Here is a 25206-nt window from a genome sequence, read left to right on the forward strand (position 1 = left end):
TTTGACTTAACACTTGCACTTATTTCTTTAGTGTATAAGGGTGTGGAGTTAAAACACTCTGCATTTGACTTCAGCACCTGAGGTAGGCAGGCCAGAAGCAAAACTCTATTTTATATGACCTCAGTTTTATTTCACTGCCATTCAGTGAGGACAATACCAAATTTCACAGATATTTGTTACTCCATCCACTTATGCTGAAATGAGAAACCTCACCACACAGTGCCAGAGAAAGGATTGCCTACTCAAAATAAGGCAATCCTGATACACAGATTTGCAACCTGCCCACCACACTATGAATTCTCACACAGAGCTGTGGAAATGTGCAAAGGCAGAACTGTCTCTGGAAAGGGGAAGATTTTGAGATATGAGAAGTCCAGGCCATCTCTGTGATGAGAGAATACTCATGTTCTCTCCATCTCCAGGAAATGAATGCATGCAGCCTGCAGAGTTTAATTCTCTTTTGGTTTATTACTATTTAAAAATCAGGTTTTGTATCCCCTTCTACAGAGGCTTCACCTTCCAACAGAACATACAAAAAATACACACAATAGAAAAAAAAAGATAGGTAGGTAAGTTGCTTTATACAAACAGGTCCCTAAGAACCCAAAAAGGCTAAAACAGGCTCGGTTTCAATAGAAGCAGGCCCATAAATAGGCAAGAGACTTCATTCAAGTAGGGAAAGAGTCATCCATCCTCACCTAAGATCCTTTCTTGCTCCACTGAAGACAATGGGAGGATTCCCAGCACCTTCAGTAGAAGCAGGATTGGGATTCATCAGAGCCAATGGCAAACTTCTCTGCTCCTTCCCTTCCAAGGCACTGTCTCTTCCATATGGCGTGCAGCCAGGGAAAAATACCAATTTTCCTGGCTCATCCCACACTCATGTTTCAGTTGTTCACTCTACAAGACATCTAAGAACAGCCTTTTATTTTCTCTCTTACTCTGGTATTTGCACTAATTGCAGCAAACTTTCAGATTACAACAGTACCGAAGAAAAATTCTGAGCCCAAGAGCAAGGCTTGGTTGATTCCTCAAGAGCCAGCAGTCAGTCTGACAACTTTGCAGAGGGCATGTAAAATTTGCCTGGAGAAGGCACCAGTTTGTAGACACAGCAGCCAAGAAGGTATTAGCAAGCATGAGATTGATTTATTATAAAATCACTTACCCAAGGTCACTATGTGACTGCAGGATGCTCAAGAGCATTTATGGCTGCAGGAAGTGACTCCATGGTCCACATGAACACAGGAGCTGGGAGGGAGTCACTGGAGCATCACTGAGACTGCAGTTACCTCCCTCCTTCAGCATATCCTGGCTCAGAGCACTTCCAGGTCTCCAAAATTGCAGTACCAGTATGGAGGCCACCCAGGAAAAGCTTCCTTCACATAAACCCTGAGAGCAGATCAATAGTGCCAGGCAGTCTTTAAATACATTTAAGTATCACACCTTTCAGGAAAAATGTGGCCAAATGGTTGTTTAACTTTGCATTACATCTGAAGTCAGTGAGGCCAAACATTTGTGACAGAGTTCAGCAATACAATAGTGCAGCACAATATGGCACATCAATTAAATATTGGCACGTTCTCACCCAAAGGTTATCATCATCTCATCTCACAGACAGGAACACAGACAGGAAGAGGCCAGAGATGACACAGAGAGTTAATTCTTGGCAAACAGGCCATCGGTGCCTGCCACCACAGAGGGCACAGCTGTGGTTTTTCACTATGAGCCATAACCAACAACCATCACCACAACCCCTCACAGCCAGGGCTCCTGCTCCTGGGCTGCATCTCTGCAGTTATGGCACAGCACCCTTTACAGTGCTGCTTTCTCTTTCCAGTTCTTAGCCAAATAACTCCTGTTTGTTTTACAGCCAGCAGCCCTTGCAGAGCTGCACACACTCAAGCAGGATGCACAGGATGTGAGGAGGGGGAGGATGAGGATGAGGATGGGAGCAGCAGGCACAGAACACTTTGCAGTGCTGGCACCTGTGGCTGCAGCCCAGCCTGCCCCTCCCTCTGGATCCTCTGGAACATGCTGCCTTCTCACAGGGCCAGGGAGCTGCAGCACATTGGGCTGGAAGCCAAATCAGTTCCCAAGGGCTCATTCACAACAGCTGAAGGATCTTGTTTTGAAAAGGATGTTCAGGATTAAAAAACGCGGCTCTTTCAAGAGACACTGGAGCATTCCAGAATTTGTTTTCAAGTTTTCCTTGTGGGTTTATTTTTTCCCCCCTCTTTGCTCATTTGTTTTGTCTCTCAGGGTAGAATTGAGAGCCTAAGCTCAGAAATTCACTGTGAGCTTCTGCTCTGTTCAAATAAAATTCAGGTATTGTGCCCAAGAAAAAGGGGAGCAGTACTAAGCTGGCTTAATTTACATTTGGGTATTGACAATGCTGTTAAGGTATAATCATAATGCTGAACAAGCCAGCACATTGTATTGTTTGGCACTTGCTCTCAGACTTTATGCCATGGTGACAATTGAAAATATTTTATTATTTTTGTGGGTGGTAAAGAAAAACCTTTCCTGTTTCACTACTTAGAATTTTGGTGGCTGTTTTTTACTTTGTCCATTTATCTCTCATGAAACCCAAGGAGAGCTCTTGCTCTCCATTCATTCTTCCAACACTGAAGTCTGGAGTTCCTTTGAAATTTACTTTGGCATCTACTTCCTCAAGCAAGCACCTTAAAAAAAATTAAAGCTGAAAGTGGTACCCCACTCCCGACTCAAGACGTAAGGTTAGATACTGAATTCTAGGAACAAAGATTTAGTGAAAAAACAAGACACTAAAGTTACAACAGAGCCTACAAAATCTAGGTTAGCTTTCATACTAGCAATTCAATTAGTTGAGTTATAGACATTCAGTTACACAGCTCTTCTATTCAAGTCATTCCTTACTGCTGACAGCAGTTGAGGGAGGAACAATAATTTCAGGGAATACATGGGAAATAACAAATATTCCCTAAGTCACTGGCACTCAAACAGGTCTAAAATTGTGACTGGGCATTTACAATTATTCAAAAGATTGGTAGGAAGACCAACTCCACACCATCTTAATAATTCTAGGCTTTAAAAACAAAAAAAAACCATCCCCCCAACATATAATACTTTGCCCTACTATAATTAAGGCACTGGATTGAGAGAAGGAAAAATCTGTGTTCAATTTCTGGTTCTGCTATCAATTTCCCATATCATCATGGGCAAATCACTTAGGATTGAGAGCTCCCACGCACATGGCCATGTGTCAGGTGAGCCACACTGTTTGCACACATTTAAGACATGACAAATGCAAGGTCATGACACCTAATTTAACTGAGTAGGGAATGAATTCACATCAAATTGCTTTACCTTGCATTTGTTCTGGATTGACATTTTTAAATTCAGGCAACAAAAGCCTGAGAAGTTTGTGCCCTCCCATTTAACACTTAAGCATGCATGCAAGTGGTTTTTAGTCCTTTATCTTTCACTCATTCTCTTATAAGCATCTATTCCTTTCTTGTCTGTCTTTAATATTTAGATTATGAATGGCTGAAGATGTTTTCATCATACCTAATAGACAAGGCTTGAGCCTCAGATGAGAATTATGGGACTCCTATAATACAAACAAATACTACAAGTCTGATGATTTAAATTTGCATGAACTGAACTTTCATTCCTGACATCACCAACTCAAACATTGGCTTGCAGTCCCTGCAAAGGGAAAGCAAGGAAGAGAGGGTGGCCCAAATCAGAACTATCATCTACACACCAATTAAAAATCAAATGTAATGGCAACAAGGCATGTTACATACTTCCCTTTGAACTCTGGACTTGTGAGGCTGAGTTCTCTGTTTGGATCTGTCTCGTGTTCTATAAGAAACAGGCATTTCCCAAAGTACAGAATAGAGAGAATTTGCATTAGATTAAATGACTGTCCAGAGTGGAACAGTATGCCCCCAAAGAAGCAAAAAGCACTGAAAACACAGCACAGCTAAAGATCTGCCCAATTTCCTGCTGGCACTGGCCTGCAGCAGCCTCCTGTGTTGGTACAAATCTCTCCCATTTACACCAGGATGATCTAGAACTGTCATTTCAGGATTATTAACCTCCTGCCTAATTGTTTCCCTGTCCACTAGACTGAGAAGTAAGTAGTTTTCATTCAATGTATTCATGACAACTTAGTAAGCATTTTCTTTGACAAGCAGAATACACAGTGTTTTTGAAGGCTTGGTTTTCAGATAAAGGCTTTTGTTTCACCAGGTCAAATTCTGTAGCATTCAAAATTAAATTCTGATAGATACAGCCAAAATTCAACCCACTTGTAACACTAAAGTCAGGGGAAATAAATGTAGGATGAAAGTGTTCAGTACTCTGGACTTGCTTTTGGAGTTGAATTTTATGATTAATGCACCTTTGAGTGCCTGTAGGAACACTGGGGACAGAAACTTCTGTCTCTCAGCACACAGCCTCAGTTCAACAGAAATTTCCCTTGTGGATTCATTATGAGCTATTAGTAAATCAGTGACTGCAGCTGCATTTGCTAATCCCAACAAACTGTTGTGCTGACTGGAAAGCCTCTCTCCTGATTTGCTCAGGAGCTTACAAGGTTGTCTCAGCACTAGATTTGTAAGGTATTTTACAATGTTTTGTCACTTGTCTAAGATTTTCTGGTTTTACCTCTCTACTAATCTTACCAGTACAAGAGCAATTCCATGAAGCTTTAGTGGTGGGGTTTGTTTGTTTCACTGGTTTTTCCTTTTAAATGAGGCTCATACCTATTGCAGGATTCTGGGAGGAGATGACTGGAGAAGAACATGTCCTTCAGTCTCCCAACACAGATTAATAGCAAAACATCAAGTCCACTGCAACATGCTCTCAATTTAGAAAGTGCTGGTGCTATAAAGAGAAAGCCATTGATTATTCATCCTTGATTTATAATAGAGGAGAGCAAGTACAAAAAGTAACTTCTTACAAGAGGGAATCTGGGTCTTCTAACTCTGTAGAATTTAGAATGTAATTCCAAAATTCATGTACTTACAAGGGCCTCTCTAATTCTAACATAAAACCAAATTGGGAGTGTCAGTGAAGCATCAGCTGCAGGGTTTGGGTTAGAAGCACCTGGGCAATGCAGGCAGTGGCACAAGAACACTTTGTGCACGTTTACACACACAGATCTCCTGCAGCAAACCAGAACCTGGCCCAAGAGGGTCTGTCCTGCTCCAGCACTGCACTAATGATGGAGGCAGACATTGTTTCATGGGATGCACGTTTGGGGCAGGACATGGGCTCTCAGAATGGCCTTTTTAGAAACAATCAATACACAAAGCAGTTTACCAAATCACTACTTAAACCTTTGCTCAATAACTCTCAACAATTGTGATGTAGAGAAGATTCTTCACAGATATGAAAATAAGGAATAAATTCAGGAAACTGTTCTATGTGACTTTGAGCATCAACAGCAGAACCATAATTAAAACTCAGAGTATTCCTAACTCTAACCCTGTGTTAAACAACATTTATACCTGGGTTTGGTACATAAAACCATGACTAGTTACATGGAAGGAAAGGGAGGGTCAAGAAAGGACATTATTTCTGCACAAGTGATATTTTCAGATTAAATGGAATGTCCAACAGCCTGGAGTGCAGTTTCTTTGCATTTTGTAGTCAATTCTTTTTCAAAGAGATGCTGTTTGCAATTCCCACCTCATTTGGAAAAGAAAGGAGTAACAGTGGCTTTTGCAAACCTGACTAGAGACAGATCAGGAGAGCACAACTGGCCAAAAAGCCCAGCTCACTGAGAACACAGCACAGTGCAGAGTGGGATTCACATTTCATTACTGGCTCTCATTTGCACACCTTTGGGACAGGTGGCCAAACTGCTCAAAAACCAGACAAAACGAGGGGATGCAAAGTAACATACTAACTTCTTTAATAGAGTCCAATCCAATTAAACCAAAATCACTGTGTGAACCCCTGGGTTTATTCACACTAAACAAGTCAGTGGTACATAGTGTTAACCCGAGAGCTGATCGTGTTCATCCCCTAGGTCCCCACATGAAAAATGAGCACCAGTCAACCAGACTGTAATGGTATTTTTCCTTCCTTTTTTTTTTCTTTTTTTTTATTTTAATAAAAACTATTTCTTTCATAGACTTAAAACAACCAACTAGCCAAGTTATTAATTATAGTACATCTAAAAAAAAAAAATCTCATACTAACCCTAATGTGACTGCTGCTTTACGAGTGCTCTGTGTACCGCCTTAGACTGGCTTTTCAGTAGCAATTCACTACAACAGGTCCTAAAATAATAATAATAATAAAGAATTAAAAACCTGACAGCAAGTTTAATGGTCAAAAGTAATAAAAACAACCTGTTCTGAAAGGTGATTTTTCTCAGCAGTTCAGTCCTGCTGCAGCACTCACAGCCTCACAAAGGCAGAAGGGGATCAAATTCTCTCACCTTCTTTAAATGTTTCTGGTTTTAAAAGGACAACTGCATTGTAACCTGCTAGGAACCATGGGGCATTTTACTTAATGTTATATTCAATAATGGGTCTGTTTTTTAAACTTACTGTTTTTCTGGGGGAGTTTAGGGAGGGCAGGGGAATAGAGGGAGAACAAAATCACAGCTCCCTGTAGCTGCAGCTCCCCGGGTGCCTCGGTCACTGGGACTGTCTCACCTCAGACCAGTGCTGGTAACTCTTGATTACTCTCAAAGAACACAAGGAAAACACCACCAGCAGCCTCTAAAGCTCCATTTGTTTTGGGTCATATCTCCTATTCAAGGCCACCATCTTCTGTAATTCATCAGCTAAAGAAGCATTTTCTCCCTCTCCCCAGTGAAGGTTTAAAGGTGGGGTAGGGCATGAGACAAAGAAGGAAGCTAAAATGAATAAAAAATTCTCAGCTATAGAACCAAATTTCATTATTTCCTCTTTCATTCACAGCATCTTATCATCAGAGCCAGACTGCTGCTTTGCTTTAAGATCCAACTGATCTCATTTCCCCTCTGGCCCCATTGGTTGCTGGTCGACCTCTGGATCCACAAGGGATGATGCAAATGCTGACTGGACGATCTGAAACCCAAAGGACTCCAGAAGAGACATGTTCTGTTGGGGTGAGAAGGGGGATCCCAGAGCAGGACCCAGGTCCCCCAGAGGGCCACCAAGGGCCCTGACGTGCACTTTCTGTATGTGTTTGTTCAGATAAGACTTGGATCTGAAAAAGCTGCCGCATTCGGGGCACGGGTACTTCTTCTCTCCTTCCATCTCCATTTTGTTTTTGCTGACTGCCAGGTCACACGAGAAGGACCCATTGGTGCTCTGCTTCTCAGGAGTCTTGAGGTCACTGGTGTCAGAGAGGTCTCCATATGAATCAGAACTCTCAATCGGGTCCGAATGTGAACATTTCTGGCCTTCTACGGGAAAAAGAAGAGAGAGAAGTTCTCAGAATCTTGGCTCCCAAAGGAAGATATTTAACATGCATTAAAATGAATTCGATTGGTTACCACCTGATCACATGAATGCCTGTCACAACAGAGTGATACACACTTAACATCCAATCCCTCACATCCCAGAGCCCTTGAGCACAGGTCCCCTTTCCAAACCACCAGGCTGCTATCAGAGCAACAGCTGGGCTTTCATCAGGGATTTGTCACGGTATGAATGCAACCATAATGCCTCTCTGGTTCATACAACACCTCTTGAATCCCAAGGATGTCTCACAATGTTTACACCTCAGACACTACAAAAGGATGGTCCTAATGATGAGTTTTCAACTGTGTAATTCACTTGCACACTCCTGAAATGCTGTTGATACTTTGGGGGAGAGCCTAGAAACTTCATGAAGTACAACAGGCTGCAGCAAGATGTGAAGAAACCTGGAAACATTCAGCAAAACAGCAAGGAGCTACTGCAATTTAAGAAGTGCAATTCCATTTAGTCTCAAGAAACTCTTTTTCACAAGTGCAACACTGTTAGAAGTTAACTTCACAACCTAAAATTGTTCTATCTTTAAACACTGCAGTGTGAAACAGCAGAGAGGTTAGGGACATTATTTAAGTTATTTGGATATATTTCCTGGCAAAGCCATTGGTATGTTTGGAGTGTTCCCCATTCTCCTCTGGCATTATGCCAGGGAAGTTTGTCCACACTTTTTTGCTCAGTGCATGTGAATGAGCGTGAGAAACCCAGACACTAAAGGAGTCTCTGAATACAAACAGGCTGTACCTACCATTAACTCTGAGAGACCAAAGAACCACTTGGCACAACCCAAAAGACAGATTTGCTCTGGACTCAGCATTACAAACCTAACAGGATATGCATGAAATCAATACACCACTGAGCTGGAATAAATCTCTTGTTAAGTCAGCACACCACCCAAAACTAAAGGGCTTCTGTAGTAACTCTATCAAGACTTCAACAGAAAAATTACACAACTCAAGCTTTCTGCTGGCACAGTGTTTGTTCAACCCAGCCCTCTGTGTTCTCCTGGGCAAGAAAAAACCAGAACAACCATGGCTTTGAAGAATTTTCTGATGTTTCACTTTCACCAGGAATACTGACAGCTCAAACCAAGAAGCACAAAGCTATTCTACACAGGCAAACACACTGCTTTCCTTATTCAGAAGTTAAGCAGTGCTTAACTCGGCTATGCTTACAATAACAACTTTTTCTCCCCGCCCCAGTTAAATGAATGTCAAAACAAGAAAGCACTGGTACTATTATCACCCTTCACCTCTCCTCCCCAACGCTGCATTTCCAAGTGTAAGTTTAGCTACAGACAGCTGGCTGCATGTACAGTATGGCTCCTAGCAAAACCACAAACGGGCTCTGACTGACGCAAGATTCAAGGGGAGTGGGACTAACAAATTTGCCCTCAGGCAAAATTCGGATGCTGACTGCTCCAAGGAAGAGGGTCAAGATGAACTAACATGGCTTTTTCATCTTCCAAACTGAAGAAGCTGCCAAAGCTTCACATACTCTTCTGTGCCCGTTTCCTTCCCCTAGACTTGTTAACTCGGCTCTCCAGTGACAGCATTACATCCTACGTGGTGCTGTGGAATTTCTCTGCATCTCCCTAAGCTCCTCTCCAGTATTTTCCCTCCCGTTTCTCGTGCCCAGCCCGACACCCACACCACAAAGCCCTGCCCAGAGCAGCAAGGTGCAGAGCAGGAGTCTCTTGCCTTTGATGCCATAGGTCCTGACGCAGTGGAACGCTGCTCCCCCATTCGGGATGGACTCCTGGTGCCTGGAGACCTGGGGAAGGGGAACACCGTGGTGGGTTTTAACATGGACCTTTAAGTAGGAGGCAGAGGAGAAACCTAAACAAGATAAAAGGAGATGAGATCCTGCCACCAGCAAAGACACACATCTGCCTTCCCTGTTCCTTTAATCTTTCTCTTGCTCCTGCTCCCTATTTTAAAGCTGCTGTTCCACCAGTTCCCTGAGACATGCTCACGTAGGAGTCCTGTCATCCTCAGGCAGAAATGCAATGCACACTTTTCATCAGACTGAGTTTGCTTTTTGTTAGTCACAAAGAGAGAGCAGCCTCCTTAAAAACAAACTCTGTGTAAGCAAACCTAGCAGGTGACATGAAATTTCTGGAAAAAAGGCAGAAGAGACATCATACAAAAAGGCACCCACGTCTCTTCACCATTTTTCTGCTGGTTTATTTTTTTTAATTAAAAATATTTTTGTCATCTGATAATACATTGGAAGATAGTTCCAATTAGTAGATTTTGTGCTCTTAAGGTCTGAAGGAATGCTATCTATTGAGAACCCTTGTTGGTTTAGTGTGCTTTTCCCCTTAGGTTTCTATAGCACTTACAGTGACTTCTAGAAGGCAGAAAGCTGAAACTATTGACTTTTTAAGGTATACACTTTTGCTCAACAGTAATTCTTGAAAAATATTTCCTGCAGTCAGCTCACCCTGAGTTTAAAAAAATATACTAGAACTCATATTTTGTCTACAGTTAACAAAAAGTACTAAAAATAAATTTCAGTATTTTTATCAGCTCTGATCTGTAAGCACCAAACACTGAAAATAAAAACATATATATCAAACAATTGATTTCTGAACAAAGCAGGTTTTTACATTTGTGTGTGTGCTTTTTAAAATGTTTCTTTAAGTCTCATGTAATTTTTTCTTTAATGCAATGAATTATCTCACATATACTTTGAAAGTTTTTAAATTTAACCTGAATAAGATTTGCAGTCACCACTAGCACATTGGACCATATATGAGGCAGAGTTTTAAAGACTTCCTACAGAGGTAAAGCTGCCACCACCAAGCTGCTTAACTTTCTGTTATATTTGAACAGAGTATTATGGCACTTTCTTGTTAGAAATATTTCCCACTAACAACTAAAGAGCACAGCACAAGGTGCACCAGTGCAGACCCAGAGTTGCAGGTTCCCTTTCTGGAGAGAGAAAACCCAAGCCCTAGATTTTTTTAAACCAATATAGCATTTGCAGCACAAGTCCTTGCAAGAGAACTTTCATAACAATAATTTCCTTAAAATATGAGTAGATCTTCTACCATAAAGCCATTTTTATAGTGATATAACTGCATCTACATTTGATGATATATAGTAATATATTAGGAATGCTGCAAAGCAAGTACTACACACCTCTCTGGGGTGGATTTTCTGACTGCAGCTGTTAGTTTCAGGTGCTGAATTTAATAATGAATGTGCCCTGTGCTTAGCACACAGAATATCCCTCTACCCTGACTTTTATCCAGAGGTTATTAAGAATTATGTATACAGGTTCTGCAAAGAACTCCACAGCAAGCTGCTGAAGGGAAAAGGGGCAGGCTGCTGAGAATGAACCAGAGGTAGCTCCTGTGCACCCCTGAGCTGAAGATAAAAGTACAGAAGGTAGATACATCACAACTGATAAAACCAAGAACATGTGACTCCCTAAATACAATGGAGCAGAATCACCGAGGCCAAGTGATGCAGGGAATTCATGTAAGGATAATATCCTCTGAAATAATGCAAGACCTACCCTCAGACACAAAATGCTGCATTGAAAATCTCACTGGGCAGCAAGAGAATATATTCCTACAAATACCAAAAATTCACTGCAGAGCTGAAAGAACCAGGCTTTGACTGGCAGAGCAAAGGGCACAGTGTGCAGACAGAGTGGTGACACTTCCACTGAGAGGTGCTTTCCTTATTTCACACACGTGGCCAATAACCACATGCATGCTGAGATCAACCTCTCATGCAGCAATGCATTAAAATCTCCCTGCCAGCCATTAAAAAAGGACTGCATGCAGCTATTCAGTGCTTTTCTACACCAAACTGACACAGGAAAATCTGAACTTGTAATCTCTGCACAGAGGGGTTTTTCTGAACTCTGCAGTTCTATTTGTAGAGTTCATTGTTTTATAGAATGGAAACTGCTGCAAAGTGTGTAAGCTCCCCTTTATGCACTTGGCAGATGAACATGTGAGTCATCAACTTCCATCAAAACCCTAAGAATGCCAACTGCTCCATGGGAAACTGGTTAAAGGGAGACTTTGCTGGGGTTGTTTTCATCCTCATTTTCTCCTGAAGCACTTAGGACTGGCCTTTTTATCTCCACCAGGCTTTAATGATGAATGCCTGTCCTAGGAAGATGGGGGTTTATACACCATCATCCTTCACTCTTAAAATCTCTTTCAGAACAAAGGCAGAGGATAAAGTGGCAGTATTTTTCAGAGCAGGAATGTATTTATTGCTTTACTCATACACATCTCTCCACTTTGCAAGACAGATTATTTCTTCATACCAGAAGAACCAATATTAAAAACACATATAGAGAGAAAATTATCTCCTTTATATAAATGGGACCTGTCCCTTGATCTCTTAGATAAGGTCTATAAGGAGATAAACTATAGAAATAATTGCAGGATGCTCCTTGTTCAAAAATAAAAATTGTAATTTGGATTTAGCTGGAACATGAGGAAAATGTTTTTTACTTTATTTACTGGACTCTGTCCCCCATGAATGTACAAGAACTCAGCGTGAAAAAATAAATTCTCATTTGTGATTGGAATATTCACCCTTTTCCTAACTACTTTGATTCTGTGAAACAAACAAAGTCTATGTGTTTAAAACAACCCCCAAGTTCTGAGTTGCAGCTGTCATTACCAAGTACCAAAGTCATCAATCTCTGGAATACTTTGAAAAAGCCCAACCAAGCAAATAAAGTTCCTAAGGATGGTATAAGATTGTGTAAGAACACAACAGGAGCACGTCTTCTTCATTTAAACTGATTAAAGAGAATTTGTCTAAAAATGTGAGGCTTGAGGATTCATTTTTTAAGCACATTTTAGACAAATTCTTTAGAGAAAAAAAACCACAACAACCACAAAATACCAAACCAAAAAAGAAAAAGAAACAACCCCCAAAATCCCAGGAGGAAAAAAAAAAACCCCAATGCAAAACCCCCCAGAACCACTTCACTGTTTCCCTGATTTAACAAGATTTAATTGCTTCCATGATTACTCCAAGCATAAAGACCTCAAGTAATGACACAACCTGGAAAAAACAACTCACAGCTGGTAGTTTTTTAAAATTACACCACAACATTGTAAGAGAAATAGGTGTGATAAACAAATGAGCCACCTGACATGGCAAACTATTGCCTACAGCTTTCTGCCAGGTACTGAGTTCCACCCCATCTCCTACAGCCATTGAACCTTTCAAACAACACCAGACACCTCACTGAGGCCCACAGCAAAGCCTTCAGTCCAGTGGGATAAACTCAGGGAGTCTGAGGCTGTCATTAACACCAGGAATGTCACCTTTCCACCCACTTTTTGGTTTTTTTTTAAAGTGGCCAACATCCAAAATTCTCTCCACAAGCAGCTTGAGCTTGCAGAGCATTCTTGCTTGACAATTACTATATCCAGAGGCTGACAATTACTATATCCAGAACCAGCTAAGTTTCAATTAAAAAATACAGCAGCACATTAGCCACAGGAAGAATAAACAAAATGTGTCTGAGCCATGGCACAGCTGTGATCAGGTTACTGTGTGGGCCTTCCGACTGCACCAGTGCCTATCAAACAGGTATTTGTAATCCAGAAATTTCCCATTACACTTCATCTTGCCAGGCTCTACAGTTTAGAAAAGAATTATTTAAAACAATGAACATTATACTTTGATTCTAGAACACCTGGGATTAAAAATTCTGCTGTCATTGATCATAAATCTATAATCAAAATTTACAGCATAAAGCAATGAGTTACAACACAGCTGTTTGATAAATCCAGTCTGTAGCTTACCCTTCCTATGAATTTTAACACTTCCTATGAAACTTAACATTATTCATTATTCATAATTACATTTTTTAAATCCTGATGCAAACTGAAATTCACAGCAGACAATTGTGACAATTCCCATAAAATACACAAACTGTAAGAAGAAAGTAGTTGCTTAAAGTTTGCTGTACAACAGGTTCCCTATCCTTCTACAGAAGTATATATTTTATTTCAATTCCCACTGTACATTTAGACTTGTAAAATGTGAATAAACCACTCAGTCATTTTATTGTTTGAATGCCGGGTCTGTCTTTGTCACTCTGGCTCCATTTCCAAAGAGCTGCAGTGACATCCAGTGGTAGTTCAGTTGAAATTCAAGACAATTCCTCCCAGCCCATCTGAGTTTCTGTCTGGCACTATGTTCAACGGGAGGGGAGCAGGACAGCACCTGGATCTCACACAACATCTTCCATGTTGTTGCCACAAAAAGAATCAGGATAAGCCTAAACTTCTGTTTTTCAGAAGCAAAGGAGGGCAAGCTCCATTTCACACCATCTACCTGGAGCTTCAAAATCTGAAGATTTTCAACCCAGATGCCTTTTCCATTCCCACTGATAACATCACTTTCAGCATTTCCAGACTGTTTAACAAGGAAACACCTCCCTTGCAATTTAATGTCTCGTTACTCATCAACTCCACAAGCTCCCTGTACAGTCTGCACATTAAACACAGGAGAGCTTTATTTTCTCAAAAGATTTCACCTCTCTTAAACTAGAAAAAAGAACATGTCAGGAAAAAAGACTCATCAGAAAAAACAAATCCCAAAACACAGCAGCAATCTCTTCTAACACCTACTAGCTATGGATACCTGTGTGAGCCAAAAAGGCATTTTGAAGTTGTGAATCAATCCCTTAAAAAAAAAAACACCAGTAAGTCAAAAATAATTTTTCCAGCTTGCCTTACATCTCACAAAGCCTAAATTTCCAACTCTCTCCAACTGAAGAGTACCAAAAAAGATGGAAAAGCTTCACAAGCTTAGTCAGATGGTTTAGTTTTACATAGTGCTGCATGGAGCAGAGAGTTGGACTTGGTGATCTTTATGGGTCCCTTCTAACTGTGAAAAGCTGGATTTGTACAAATAAAGGTAAACCACATTTCCAGTGCTGTTTACAAAGCATGTTTTAGAAATGTACATTAGCACAAAGCAATTAAGAGGGAGAAGCAGCTTGACTCTGTTGCACCAGGAGGTTAAGTAATACTTAGTAACACAATGCAGATTTATGTTCAATGTATGATTTTCAACTTGATGTGTATTTCAAAGATACAAAAACATTCTTCCAAACTGACTGCAAGGGCTCCATGTTGTGTATTTCAAAGATACAAAAACAGTCTTCCAAACTGACTGCAAGGGCTCCAGTCTAATCAGGTATAGAAAAAAAAATAAGAAGATGTACATTGAACAGCAGCAATGCAAGTAAGCATGGTTATTGTAGAGAGATCTGGCTATTAGCAAATAAAATTTGTTTCAGATTTCTTTGGGAGCCATGTGAAAAGGCCAGATCTGTGCTCCATCAGTTTCAGGGTTAAGGATTCAGCAGGAAAAGCAGAGGATGGACACAAACAGGGTACAACCTCCTCCTGTTGCAGAGAGTCACGCAGCCTTTACAGCTCCCCTCGGGTGCTGGCCCATCCCAGTGCAATTAAAAACAGTTTCTTCATTACCTCGGTTACAGATAGTGCAGAAGTTGCTTGGTCCTTCACTATGCTTCTTCAAGTGATCTGCCATGTATGCTGCTCTCAGGTACTTCCCACACACCTGGCACGGCACTTTGTCCTCGTGGCACGCCAGGTGCGAGCGCAGCCGGTCCCGCGTGGCAAAGGAAGCATTGCAGGTCTGCAGGTGTAACACAACCATGTGACTCAGCAGCTCTGCTGACAGCACTGATATTGCTGAATAGATTTAGTATTCTTTAGGGTAAATACCTTAGGTACTGTGCATGATGATGCATAAGGCATTTTCCCCCAGATAAAAAATTCAGAACACCAACACGTTGCACAAGTTGTAATGTTACCACTCAAAAGAATTAAAGCAGCAAGAAAACAGCTCTGACACACTACAGACAGTAAAACTTACTCCAAGATAGACTTGTAAGGTTTTAGCTCCTTTCTGAGGATAAAGATATTAAAATTTTAAGTAATATTTAACAAAAGAAATAGCAGAAACCACTTTGCTGTGTTTACAATAAGTTCTGCCATTTTACTGAGCCATTACAATCACTTTAAACCACTCAAATGTCCTCTCTGTCATTTTCCTCAATTCTACTCTTTGATGACATAAATCTAACTTCAGCACACAGAATTCTTTTGGAGTGTGAAGACATACAAACAAAGGATCACAGAATTATCTGGGATGACAACATGATGAGAGACAGTGGAAGAGTCATCCTGGTATCCACAGCAGCAGCGCAGACAAACTGTAACAGTGAAGCCTCAAAACTGAGCAGATATCAAAATAACTGCATGACATTGTAATCTGGTTTAACTTACCACTGGTCAAAGTATCATATTGCACTTAGTGCCACAAAACAAGCTTCATTTGGCATAAGGTAATTTTGATTCTATTTGCCCACTTTCCAGCTGAAATCTGCATGGTGAGTGAAGGCTCCCTGCGATTTTTCCAACCCCAGCAATGGGCAGGCAGGCTGTGCCCACAGCCTGTTCCAGTGGCCTGCCAGGCCTGAAAGGCTTGCTCTGTCTCTAATGTGTGAGGGGAAATAAATCACCAGCAATATGCTGCACAAGGGATTAGAGTTATAGCCTAAACCATTTCACAAGTGCAAGAGGAGAAACAAAAGCAAACACACATCAGAACAACCAGACCAAGCCAGAGCAGTGACATTCAAGAGTGTACAGGGTTTTGTTTACACCAACTTCATAGAAAATATCACAGTTTTAAGAGATATTACCAGACCCTCCAAAAAATAATATGAGGCTGCTCACTGTCTTGGGAACTGGGTATAAACTGTATTTTTAAGTATCAGTGTGTAATTAAACCACTGTTTCAACAGAGAAAAGACTTGTTAAAGTAACAATCTTAGTAAAATTCCAAAATTATAATTCAAGTAAGTGGAACTGATAATACAGAAGAGAATAATGTAATTACATAGAATTCAGTTAATCAAGAGCTTAATCCAAAAACCACTGAAGGCAGCTGAAAAGCACCTATCAGTTTCACCAGGCTTTACACTCATTCCATCCTGTGAGATGCTCAAGTGTGGAAAACTCCCATGGAGCTGAGGCTGCTCTGCAGCAAGCACAAGACTTAACACCCCAGAGGATCAGGACTTAATGAAATTGAAAGGGCAACAGTAAAATTATCTGGATTTCTGCAACATACACAGTTTAACTAGGCCCACCAGCCAAAGATTTATAAATTACAAGTATCGAGGTTTAAAAGGTAAATTCTTAAACATGAAAGATTTCTCTTCATTTGTGATCTCAGTACACAGCACTGAGCAAAACAGGTGCAGCTTTCACTTACTAAAGTGTTCTTAGAGGTAAGCACTCTCTTAAGGCAGGATGGCAGCACTGATGCCAATCAATCTGCTGGCTATCAGCTAAAGATTTATCACTAGAGTATCAACAATGACAGCCAAGAGATCCATCATCAATAACTCTAATGGAGCCACAGGCAGGTCCATACCCGAGCATTGGGAGTGCTTTAGCCAATGAGAAGCAGATCAGAGACAAATCACATAAATACAGCAATGCCAAAGTAAAACCAAATCTATCCCACAGTGAACTCAGCAAGTTGAAAGCTTAGGCAAAAGCAATATAAAAATTTATGTGTTTGATTTCTCACTGTTGCTGCTGAGTTGTGTAAAGCTCACCTTTGGATAAGCTATATAATAAATATATCTGCAACAAAGCTTAAAAACAATAATTAAGTCCAGTGGAAAAAGCAAGAACCAGTTTAGCTGAATCATAACAATGGGAGACAGGACTAGGGTTAAAGAAAATCCCAAAGTTAATATTCAAATAGTTAATATTTATAAAAGGTATAGAGAAAAAAAAGTTTTATTTTATGAAAGATGTGAAGTGCTAAATGAGTGCTAAGTATTTGTCATTAATTGTTAATCATAGAAGAAAACTCTCCAGTGCTTTCCTATCAAACATTGTACAGGTATATAAATAGATCAAAAAGAATATATAAAGTTTAAAAACATTGTTTAAGAAATACCTCTTGAAGTTTCAACTTTTCTATGGATGTGGATGTCTCTGAGCTTATTCCATGGTGGCTGCCATTTTCCTGCTAATAGGCAGGAAGTAAGAGAAATTAGGACAGGAAGAAACTCATTCTGCATTGAAATCAATGGGATACGCACTGGACTTGGGATGCCAATTAAGTTGTGCTTTACTTTAACCAACATTTTTAATTTTATTTAATTTGCCTGATGAACAACCTGTCTTGTCTCTGAGAGGAGCAAACTTGTGTTTTCTCCCCTTGTTCTTTCATGTGCCCAGATTTTCAGATCACTGCTCCCAGACTGCAGCCTGACTTTCACACACTGACAGCTTCACCCCATCCCGTGGGGTCAGAAACTGAGCTGCCCCATTCTGGCCACCAACCAGACTCACTCCTTCTCCTGTAGCCAGAACTCAACTGCCAGACTGGGGAAAAAACTCTAAATTCACCAGTGCAACAATCCAGGGGAAAAGATCCAGAGTGCCATTTGCCCTGGATCTGATTTCTCAGCTGCTCTGGCTCTGGGGAGATGTTCCCCAACCTGAGCCCACATGAACAGCACTGGCAGAGCTGGAGGAAGGCTTTGGCATCAGAGGTGCTGCAAGTCAGGATACTGGTGAGAGATCTGGGAAGCACAGCTGTCATTTCAGGGGATGAGTGCAGGGTTACAAACTGAGCACTGAAAACTATTGCTGCTGCAGGGATGTTCAGCTTAAAATTGTCCTGTTTCTCATACTTTCATTCATTCTGAAGTTGGGTTGACACCTTCCCACTTTCTGGTACTCCAAAGTGTGCTGTGATGCCACACCAACAAAACATTATCACCAGTTTGCAAAGATACCTTAGAGCTCAGGTAAATGGCCAGTTTGTTTAAATCACAACAGAGCACAAATTTCAAAAATGCCATTACAACAGAGGATTCTGGAGTGCTCTGCTGTTTATGGAGTAATTCTCTTTTCCAGTAAACATAAACAAAGCATGACAATAACAGGAATTTTCAACAGGAACTAAACAGACTCAAAAAGGATCCTCAATGCTGTTCAGGCTGCTCTCAGGGGGAGCTAATTTGCCAAACAAAATCAATGGAAAAAGAGAATGGAAAATGGGCAAACAACATGCCAATATGAAGCTATTTTCCTTCTTGGTGGCCAGATCCTATGTTAGATACATATAAAGGAACAGATGCATGACTGATTATGAGATAATCACAGGGAGGACATCATCAATTTATTCATCAGTTTTCATATTTGGAACAAGTTCTCAGTGACTGCATCCCCTCTGTGGTTTCTACAATGTACAGCAGATCTGGGGATATTCAAGAAGACTTTCTAAATCTGATAGGATATTGCAAAGCATTTTCTCCAAAGATACAACAGGTCATTAAATTTTCTGCACCTTAAGATTCACGAAAAATTAACTCTGCAGGGCTAAGCAATCAAAAATCAAGAACAACCCAAGCCTGAAGGACAATCTCAACTCTGTGTTGGTGATTGTAACCTATAGCTGTACCTTTTAGCTGAAATGAGCAGTGCACAGTATTATGGCACTTTAGATAACACACAGTAAGAAAGACTGCTCTTGGAAACTGCTATCACAAAATACATGTGTGCAAGGAAATGGACTTGAGCTTGGCTGTGCCATCTTAGCTTCCATGTTTCTTTACTTCTGAGCTCTTAGTGTATCCTCTGATTCACACAGTTTGTATTTAATATTCTTAAATCAAGGTTAAACTATAAAAGAATTATCAGTCATCAGCTGGCAAAGGACAATTCTCAGCTATCTGTGTTATCTGTAAAAGTGTTCATTCAGTAATCTTGGTGTCTGTTCCTGTTGGGATGTAAACATTCATCATCAGTTCACTGTCCCCACACTGTGAATTCTTTTTAGGAGTGGAATTTTCTGGTTTGTATAAATCTGTAACCCATAAATCATCTCAAGACACTTGAGCCAATGTAAGGCTTTATGCAGTTAAATCAATGGGACAGCTCTATGGGCTGACTTTCAAATGAGCTGGGCTTTCACAGATCATATGGATGTCAACAGAAACCTTTAGATGGCTGCAGCTGTCTGGAAAACTTCTCAGGATTCTTAAAATTTCAACATGTTTCAAAACTCTCACAATTTGAAGGAAATATAGGTGTCAAAACGTGCAACAATGCAGATCAGGAGGCAGCAATCATGTGGGATTGTCTAGCTTCATAAAACATGGTTAAATATTTTAGAAGAAAAGAATCCTCTAACCTTCACTGTCCTCAAAAGAAAAAAAAAAAGAACAGAGTCTTGCTTCAGCTTCTTTAGACAAATATTAACTATTTCTTCAGAAGCCAAGCATGGAGATTGTTAGCCCAACAACTGTTTTAAAAGTTTGCCCAACATCTCTCTGATGGCAGTGTGTGATGGTGGAAGCTGATTCTCAACTTTGTGTTAATTGATACTTCCAGGCACCTTTTAAATCTTTCTATAAATGGATTACAAAGTATCCTCCTTCATTTGATCTTTCAAACCTTATTAACTATAAAAAACCATATACAACATGATGACATTGTACAACAAAGGATATTGTGGTGTCATTATTCATATTCTCCCTGAGATAGAAAAGCTTCCAATTTTGCTCAGTGCAATGTTCTGAAGGCTATGCAATTTTAAAAAATAGTATATTGACATGTTATGATAATTACAATTTACTAAATTTTTTAAAGTTATTATTAAAAAATGAAATTAGCATTGGAGCCTCCTGATGGCAACAACTGCAAGTAAAAAAAAGGGAGGGAATCATGAGTGACAGGGACTCCAAGGCCAGTGGCTGGGTCAGAGATCCAGGGTGAGACTGGGACAGCACAGCAGGGGAAGGGGGAGAGGCAGGAGCACCAAAGGTGTAGGTGAGGTGAGAGGGGAAGGGAGGGATGTAAAGCAGATGTCACTGTGGAACACTGTTCTTTACACACATTCATCCCAAATCATATATACATGGTATTTCAAAATGGTCTGCACATATAAATGCAATGCCAGAGATTACCCAAACATCAGTCTAAACCCCTGTGGCTCCTACCTGACACTTGTGAGGTCTCTCTGAGGTATGCACCTGTTTGATGTGTCCATTCAAGTGGTCTGGCCTTAAAGGAAAACACACATAAGCACACTTAAAACAAATACTAAAGTTACAATTTTAACATAAAAAAAAAAGAAAAAAAAGAAAAAATATCCCAGTGCTGTATCTATTATGACAATTGTAGTGATACTTAACTTTCCAAGAACCAGACTGTCAACAACTGGGACTCTACCTTGATGTACCCTCTGCAACTTGCTAAAAAGCAGCATTTTCTCAGGAAGAAATCAGGACTGAATGATCAGAGGAAATAGGAAATACAAGTTATGATTTGCAAGCCTGCATGTTCCCATCCAAAATCCTATTTAGACCTTAACAATCAGGGCACTTTGATTTACAGTTGCTGAATATTTGAAAATCACACCCTTTTGGTTTATGTCCTAAACACAGAGATGTAAAAAGCCATCTTTAAGCACCTCTTGCAAAAAGACTGTCTAAACTCTGCTGCTCTGACACATTTTCCACCTGCAAGATGAAAAAATACTCCTAACTTACAACTTGGTAGGGAGACTGCATTAATACAAATAAAGTGCTCTGAATATTCCAACTAGAAGGTGCAATGGAAGAGCAAATCATTACTGTAGAAAGTTAGAGCATTCTTCACAACCAGCAGAGCCTGCTTGGAACCAGAAAGGACTGAAGAGCTGCAGATTGTCCTGGTGGGAGTTTCTCCTAGTGGGAAGAAAGCTTTTCATTGTATGAGAGCAAAACTGCTTGGAAACAAGTTCTCCAGCCTCTCCTCCCCCAACCTCCCGGCGGCACCAATGAGAGGGCGCGGGCTGGAATTCACGCCCTGCAGACACGAACGGGCTGCGCTGTGCAGCGGGGCTGGGCCGGTGCAACCGCACCGACTGCTCGGGGTCCCTGGGTGCCTCCAGCGCAGCAACCTCAGCGCTGCTGAACACAGCAAAGGACACTGAAATTACACAGCACACTTCCAACTTCCTCTGGCTGCTCCTAAGAGTGAACACTGAAATTTAAAGAGTCGCCAGTTTTCATTCATACTTCGGTTTTACAGATAGGCGAACGGGTTTGTTGTTAACTTTTGTAACAGCATTCCCGCCCGTTCACGTGAACTTGATGAGGAAAACAAGAACTCAACGTGGATGTCTCACTTCCCCTTAATGACAAAAACCTTTCATACAGCAACAGCAGAAATCTTTAAGTGTCAATGAAAACAATGAAACTTGGCACACGATCCCGGGTAGCGCTATAGTAAGAAAAGTACTTTCACTTCTAGCCACAGATGAAATTTTCATTTTGTGACCTTCCATCACTCAATCTGCAGTCCTTATGAAGAGGCATCCCTAATTACTGCCGATTTCAAAGAAAAAGGGGGGGGGCTACATTTTCATAATTGATTTCAATAACGTAAGTCCCTCTATCAAAAAAAGAGCAGGGGCAAAATTCCACAATTTACACAGCCTGGTGGCCTTTTGATTTGCTTTCAGATCTCGAGTCCTTGCCTCACGTCAGAGCAAATCAAGTGCTGTGGAAAACCGACTGCTGGTACAGAAATAGCAGAGTACATCCCCCTCCCCCCACTACTTCTACACTCAAAGCGAGAGGCAAACTTCCAAAAAAGTTTCGAATTCATTAACTCAGGACTATAAGATACCACTAAAACAACTACGTGTACCAAACTACTTATTAAATTAGCTCCCACAAACAGCGACAACAAAAAATCAGCAACATTAAATGCACAGATCTTACGTATGTTGCAGGGCAGAAACAGGATCCCCTTCAGAAGGATGTAAACCCAAAGGACACAAAGATCATGTATTAAAAGATACTTGATGCTGCAGCCTTTGAAATCTCACCTCTTCCTTCACATTTGGGTGATAAAAAACATTACGAACTAAGAGAAATACAGGGAAGTTAAGAAAAAGAAAATTTAAAATGGATACGAGAAAAATAATAATCTTGAGATGTATTATTTTGCACTTCAACAGCACCTTCAAGCTACCTACACATCAGCGATGTCAAGGCACTTCTGTGAGGCAGGTAATTATTTCCATATCCATTTCACAGAAGAGTCATTTGAGGCAGAGCCTGGCTGGCTTGCCCAAGGACACGCACACACCAGCTCTGGGACAAAGCTGGGAACGTTAGCCAGAAGCCACTGACTCCCAGTTCAATGGCTTCATTACTGTTAAACCCTTCCCAGAGACTGCAGAACAGCATCTCAGAGGAAATGATGGAAGTCTCATTCCTTTAAACATTCTAAAGTGGAACAGTCAAACTATCCTAAGCACATTTCCAAAGGACAGGAAAGTCAGCTCCCTAGGTCTGTTTGTGTCAATGTCCATACAAGCGCTCTCTTACCTGGAAAAGCCTTTTCCACAGCTCTGGCAGATGTAGGGCTTTCCCACAGAGCCATCATGCGATCGAACATGATAGGACATCCTGTCTTTCCGCTTGAACCTCAAGCCACACACCGGACAAGAGTAAGGCTTTTCGCCAGAGTGTGACAGCTTGTGCCGGTTCAGGTGGTACACGTCCCGGAAAATCTTGCCACAGATCTCACAGGCCACCTGTTTCCTCGTCCTGCTTCTTTTTCGAGGCGCGTCGGGGTCGTCCTGACCAGGAACACCATTTTCACCCAGCCGCGGGGGTGGGATGTCTATGTAGCCCAGCTGCAAGCTCGTCACCCCATGTTGAGCCTCGTGCTGCCGAAGACGATTGGCATCCGTGAACACCTTCCCACAGAGACCGCAAGGCAGGATCCCAGCCTCCCGCAGGCCCCCTGGGCTACCGAACATCATGGAGTCCAAGAGATTGGCTTTACGGGGACGCCCTCTGCCCCTCTTGGTGCTTAAAGTGGGGGCACTAGCAGCAACATTCTGGAAGGGCGAGGCCAGCAGCGGCGGGGACAGAGGTCCTGCCACCATGGGCAGGCGGTCCACGCCCTGCAGGACAGGGAGGGAGGACTGCGCAGCGCTGAGCGCAGCCCGCGTGGCCTCGTCTTCAGGCATGCCAGCGATGCCATTGCCATTGGGCGCCAAAGTGGCACCGTTGGTCATGTCAAGAGGGAAGCCGAGGTCGGCAGCCCCCGGACGGAAGAGCATGATGTCAGGGCGTGCGGGGGGCACGAGGAGCTGCACGTTGGACTGCTTGATGACCTCCTGGCAGATGTCGATCACGGAGCGCATCAGCAGGAACTTGGCGGCCGTCATGAGCTCCGGGAAGCTCTCCAGCCGCACCACGATGCGCGACGTGTAGGCGAAGTCCAGGATGTCCCCGAACACCTTGGAGCTGATGGTGTGCATCTCCAGCTCCCGCCCGCCCCCGGGGGCGCCGCCGGTCGCCGCCGCAGACCCGCCGGCCGCCGCCTCCGCCGCGCTCCCCTCCGCGCCGCCGCCGCCGCCACCTGCCCCGTCGCCGAGCTGCGCGCTGAACACCGACTCGAAGTACTCGCTGCAAGCGGCCAGCACGGCGCGGTGCGCCGGGAAGCTCTCGTCGCCCACGCGTAGGAGCACGTCGCAGAAGCGGCCGCCGTTCTTGCGCTGCTGGTTGAGGCTGTGCAGCACGTCGGCGCTGTGCCGGCTCACCTGGTAGGTGTAGCAGCCCGCCGAGGGGCCGCAGGCGGCGGCCTCGCTCACCCGCTCCATGGGGGCTGCGCCGCCCCGCCGGCGCCCGCAGGGGGCGCGCGCGCTCTCGGGCCGCCCGGCGGCGCGCGCCGCCTCCTCCTGCTCGTTCCCCGCCCCTGCCCGGGCCGGCGGCGCGCGCGCGGCGCTCCCTGCACAGCGCGAGGGGCTCGCGCGGCGCGGGGGGGGCGAGACAAAAGGCTCGGGCGGCCGAGGCGCGCGCGCGGCCGCGCGAGCCCCGCCCGGGCCCGGCCGCCACGAGGCGCTGCGGCCGCGGAGCCGCCGCGGGAAGGGGCGTGCGCGGCGCGGCGGCTGCAGCCGGGAGGGACGGGGGTCCGGCGGCGGCTCCGGGCTGCCGGCTCCGTCCGTCCCTGTGTGTTTGGAGCGGAGGAAAGATGGCAGCGGCTGCACTTCCTCTTGCACTTTCACCCCTGGGGGGAGGAGAAGGAGGGGGCGATACCACCCCCCCTACAAAAATCCAGCGGGGGCCCCCCGGCTGCTGCTCCCCGACCGAGCGCCGCCGCCGCCGGCCCCGGTCCGGGCCCCGCCCGCTTCGACGCACCCTCACCACCGGCGCCGCAAACTTTCCTCTCTTCTTTGGACGAGAAGACCCCCACCCTATTCGCGGAGACCCCCCCTCCAGCCACTCGGGCTCCCCCCCTGCCCCCCCGCTTCCTGCCCCCCTCCCTCCCCGCATCCGCCAATGCAAGAGCAGCCAGAGCCAGCAGGCCGGCCCCCACCCCGCCCGCCCGCGGGGGCTGGGGGCTGCAGTCTCCCCCTTCCCCAGCACCGATCCTCCAATGCCGAGCCGGCAGCGAGGCCCCCCCCCTGCGGCTCACGGGGGTGGTGGGGCTGCGCTCGCCCCCTCCCCCAAATATCCGGGCTGCAGCTCGCCCCCGAGACCCCCCTCCCGCTGGAGAGAGGAGGAGGGGCCGGCGGGGGGGGCTGCAGGCAACCTTCCCCCCTCCCCAGGCGCGAATCGTCCAATGCAAACCCTCCCGGAGCTGCAGAGGCGCAGAGCGGCCCCCACCTCCTCG

At 43.5% G+C, this 25206-nt stretch overlaps 1 protein-coding gene across 5 annotated transcripts; it reads right to left on the minus strand.

Moving 5' to 3' along the window:
* Positions 1-526: 526 nt before the first annotated feature.
* Positions 527-24193, minus strand: PATZ1 (POZ/BTB and AT hook containing zinc finger 1). Of its 5 annotated transcripts, none has more exons than XR_010442147.1 (6): positions 22908-24193; positions 20526-20589; positions 14953-15124; positions 9161-9298; positions 6196-7393; positions 527-4872 (listed from the first exon to the last, which is right to left on the minus strand). XR_010442147.1 is itself a non-coding variant. In XM_064726879.1 (6 exons), exons 1-6 carry the CDS (start codon positions 24191-24193, stop codon positions 6975-6977), a joined length of 2151 nt encoding a protein of 716 aa, XP_064582949.1. In that variant the 3' UTR covers positions 527-6974. The 5 variants fall into 5 exon arrangements, 4 of the variants coding, with proteins under 4 accessions (XP_064582949.1, XP_064582946.1, XP_064582947.1 ...); XM_064726879.1 differs by adding an exon at positions 17471-17542 and having other exon boundaries at positions 527-7393; XM_064726876.1 differs by having other exon boundaries at positions 527-7393.
* Between the last annotated feature and the right edge of the window lie 1013 nt (positions 24194-25206).

The sequence above is a fragment of the Zonotrichia leucophrys genome, chromosome 15 (genome assembly GCF_028769735.1).
Source record: "Zonotrichia leucophrys gambelii isolate GWCS_2022_RI chromosome 15, RI_Zleu_2.0, whole genome shotgun sequence".
Classification (NCBI taxonomy): domain Eukaryota; kingdom Metazoa; phylum Chordata; class Aves; order Passeriformes; family Passerellidae; genus Zonotrichia; species Zonotrichia leucophrys.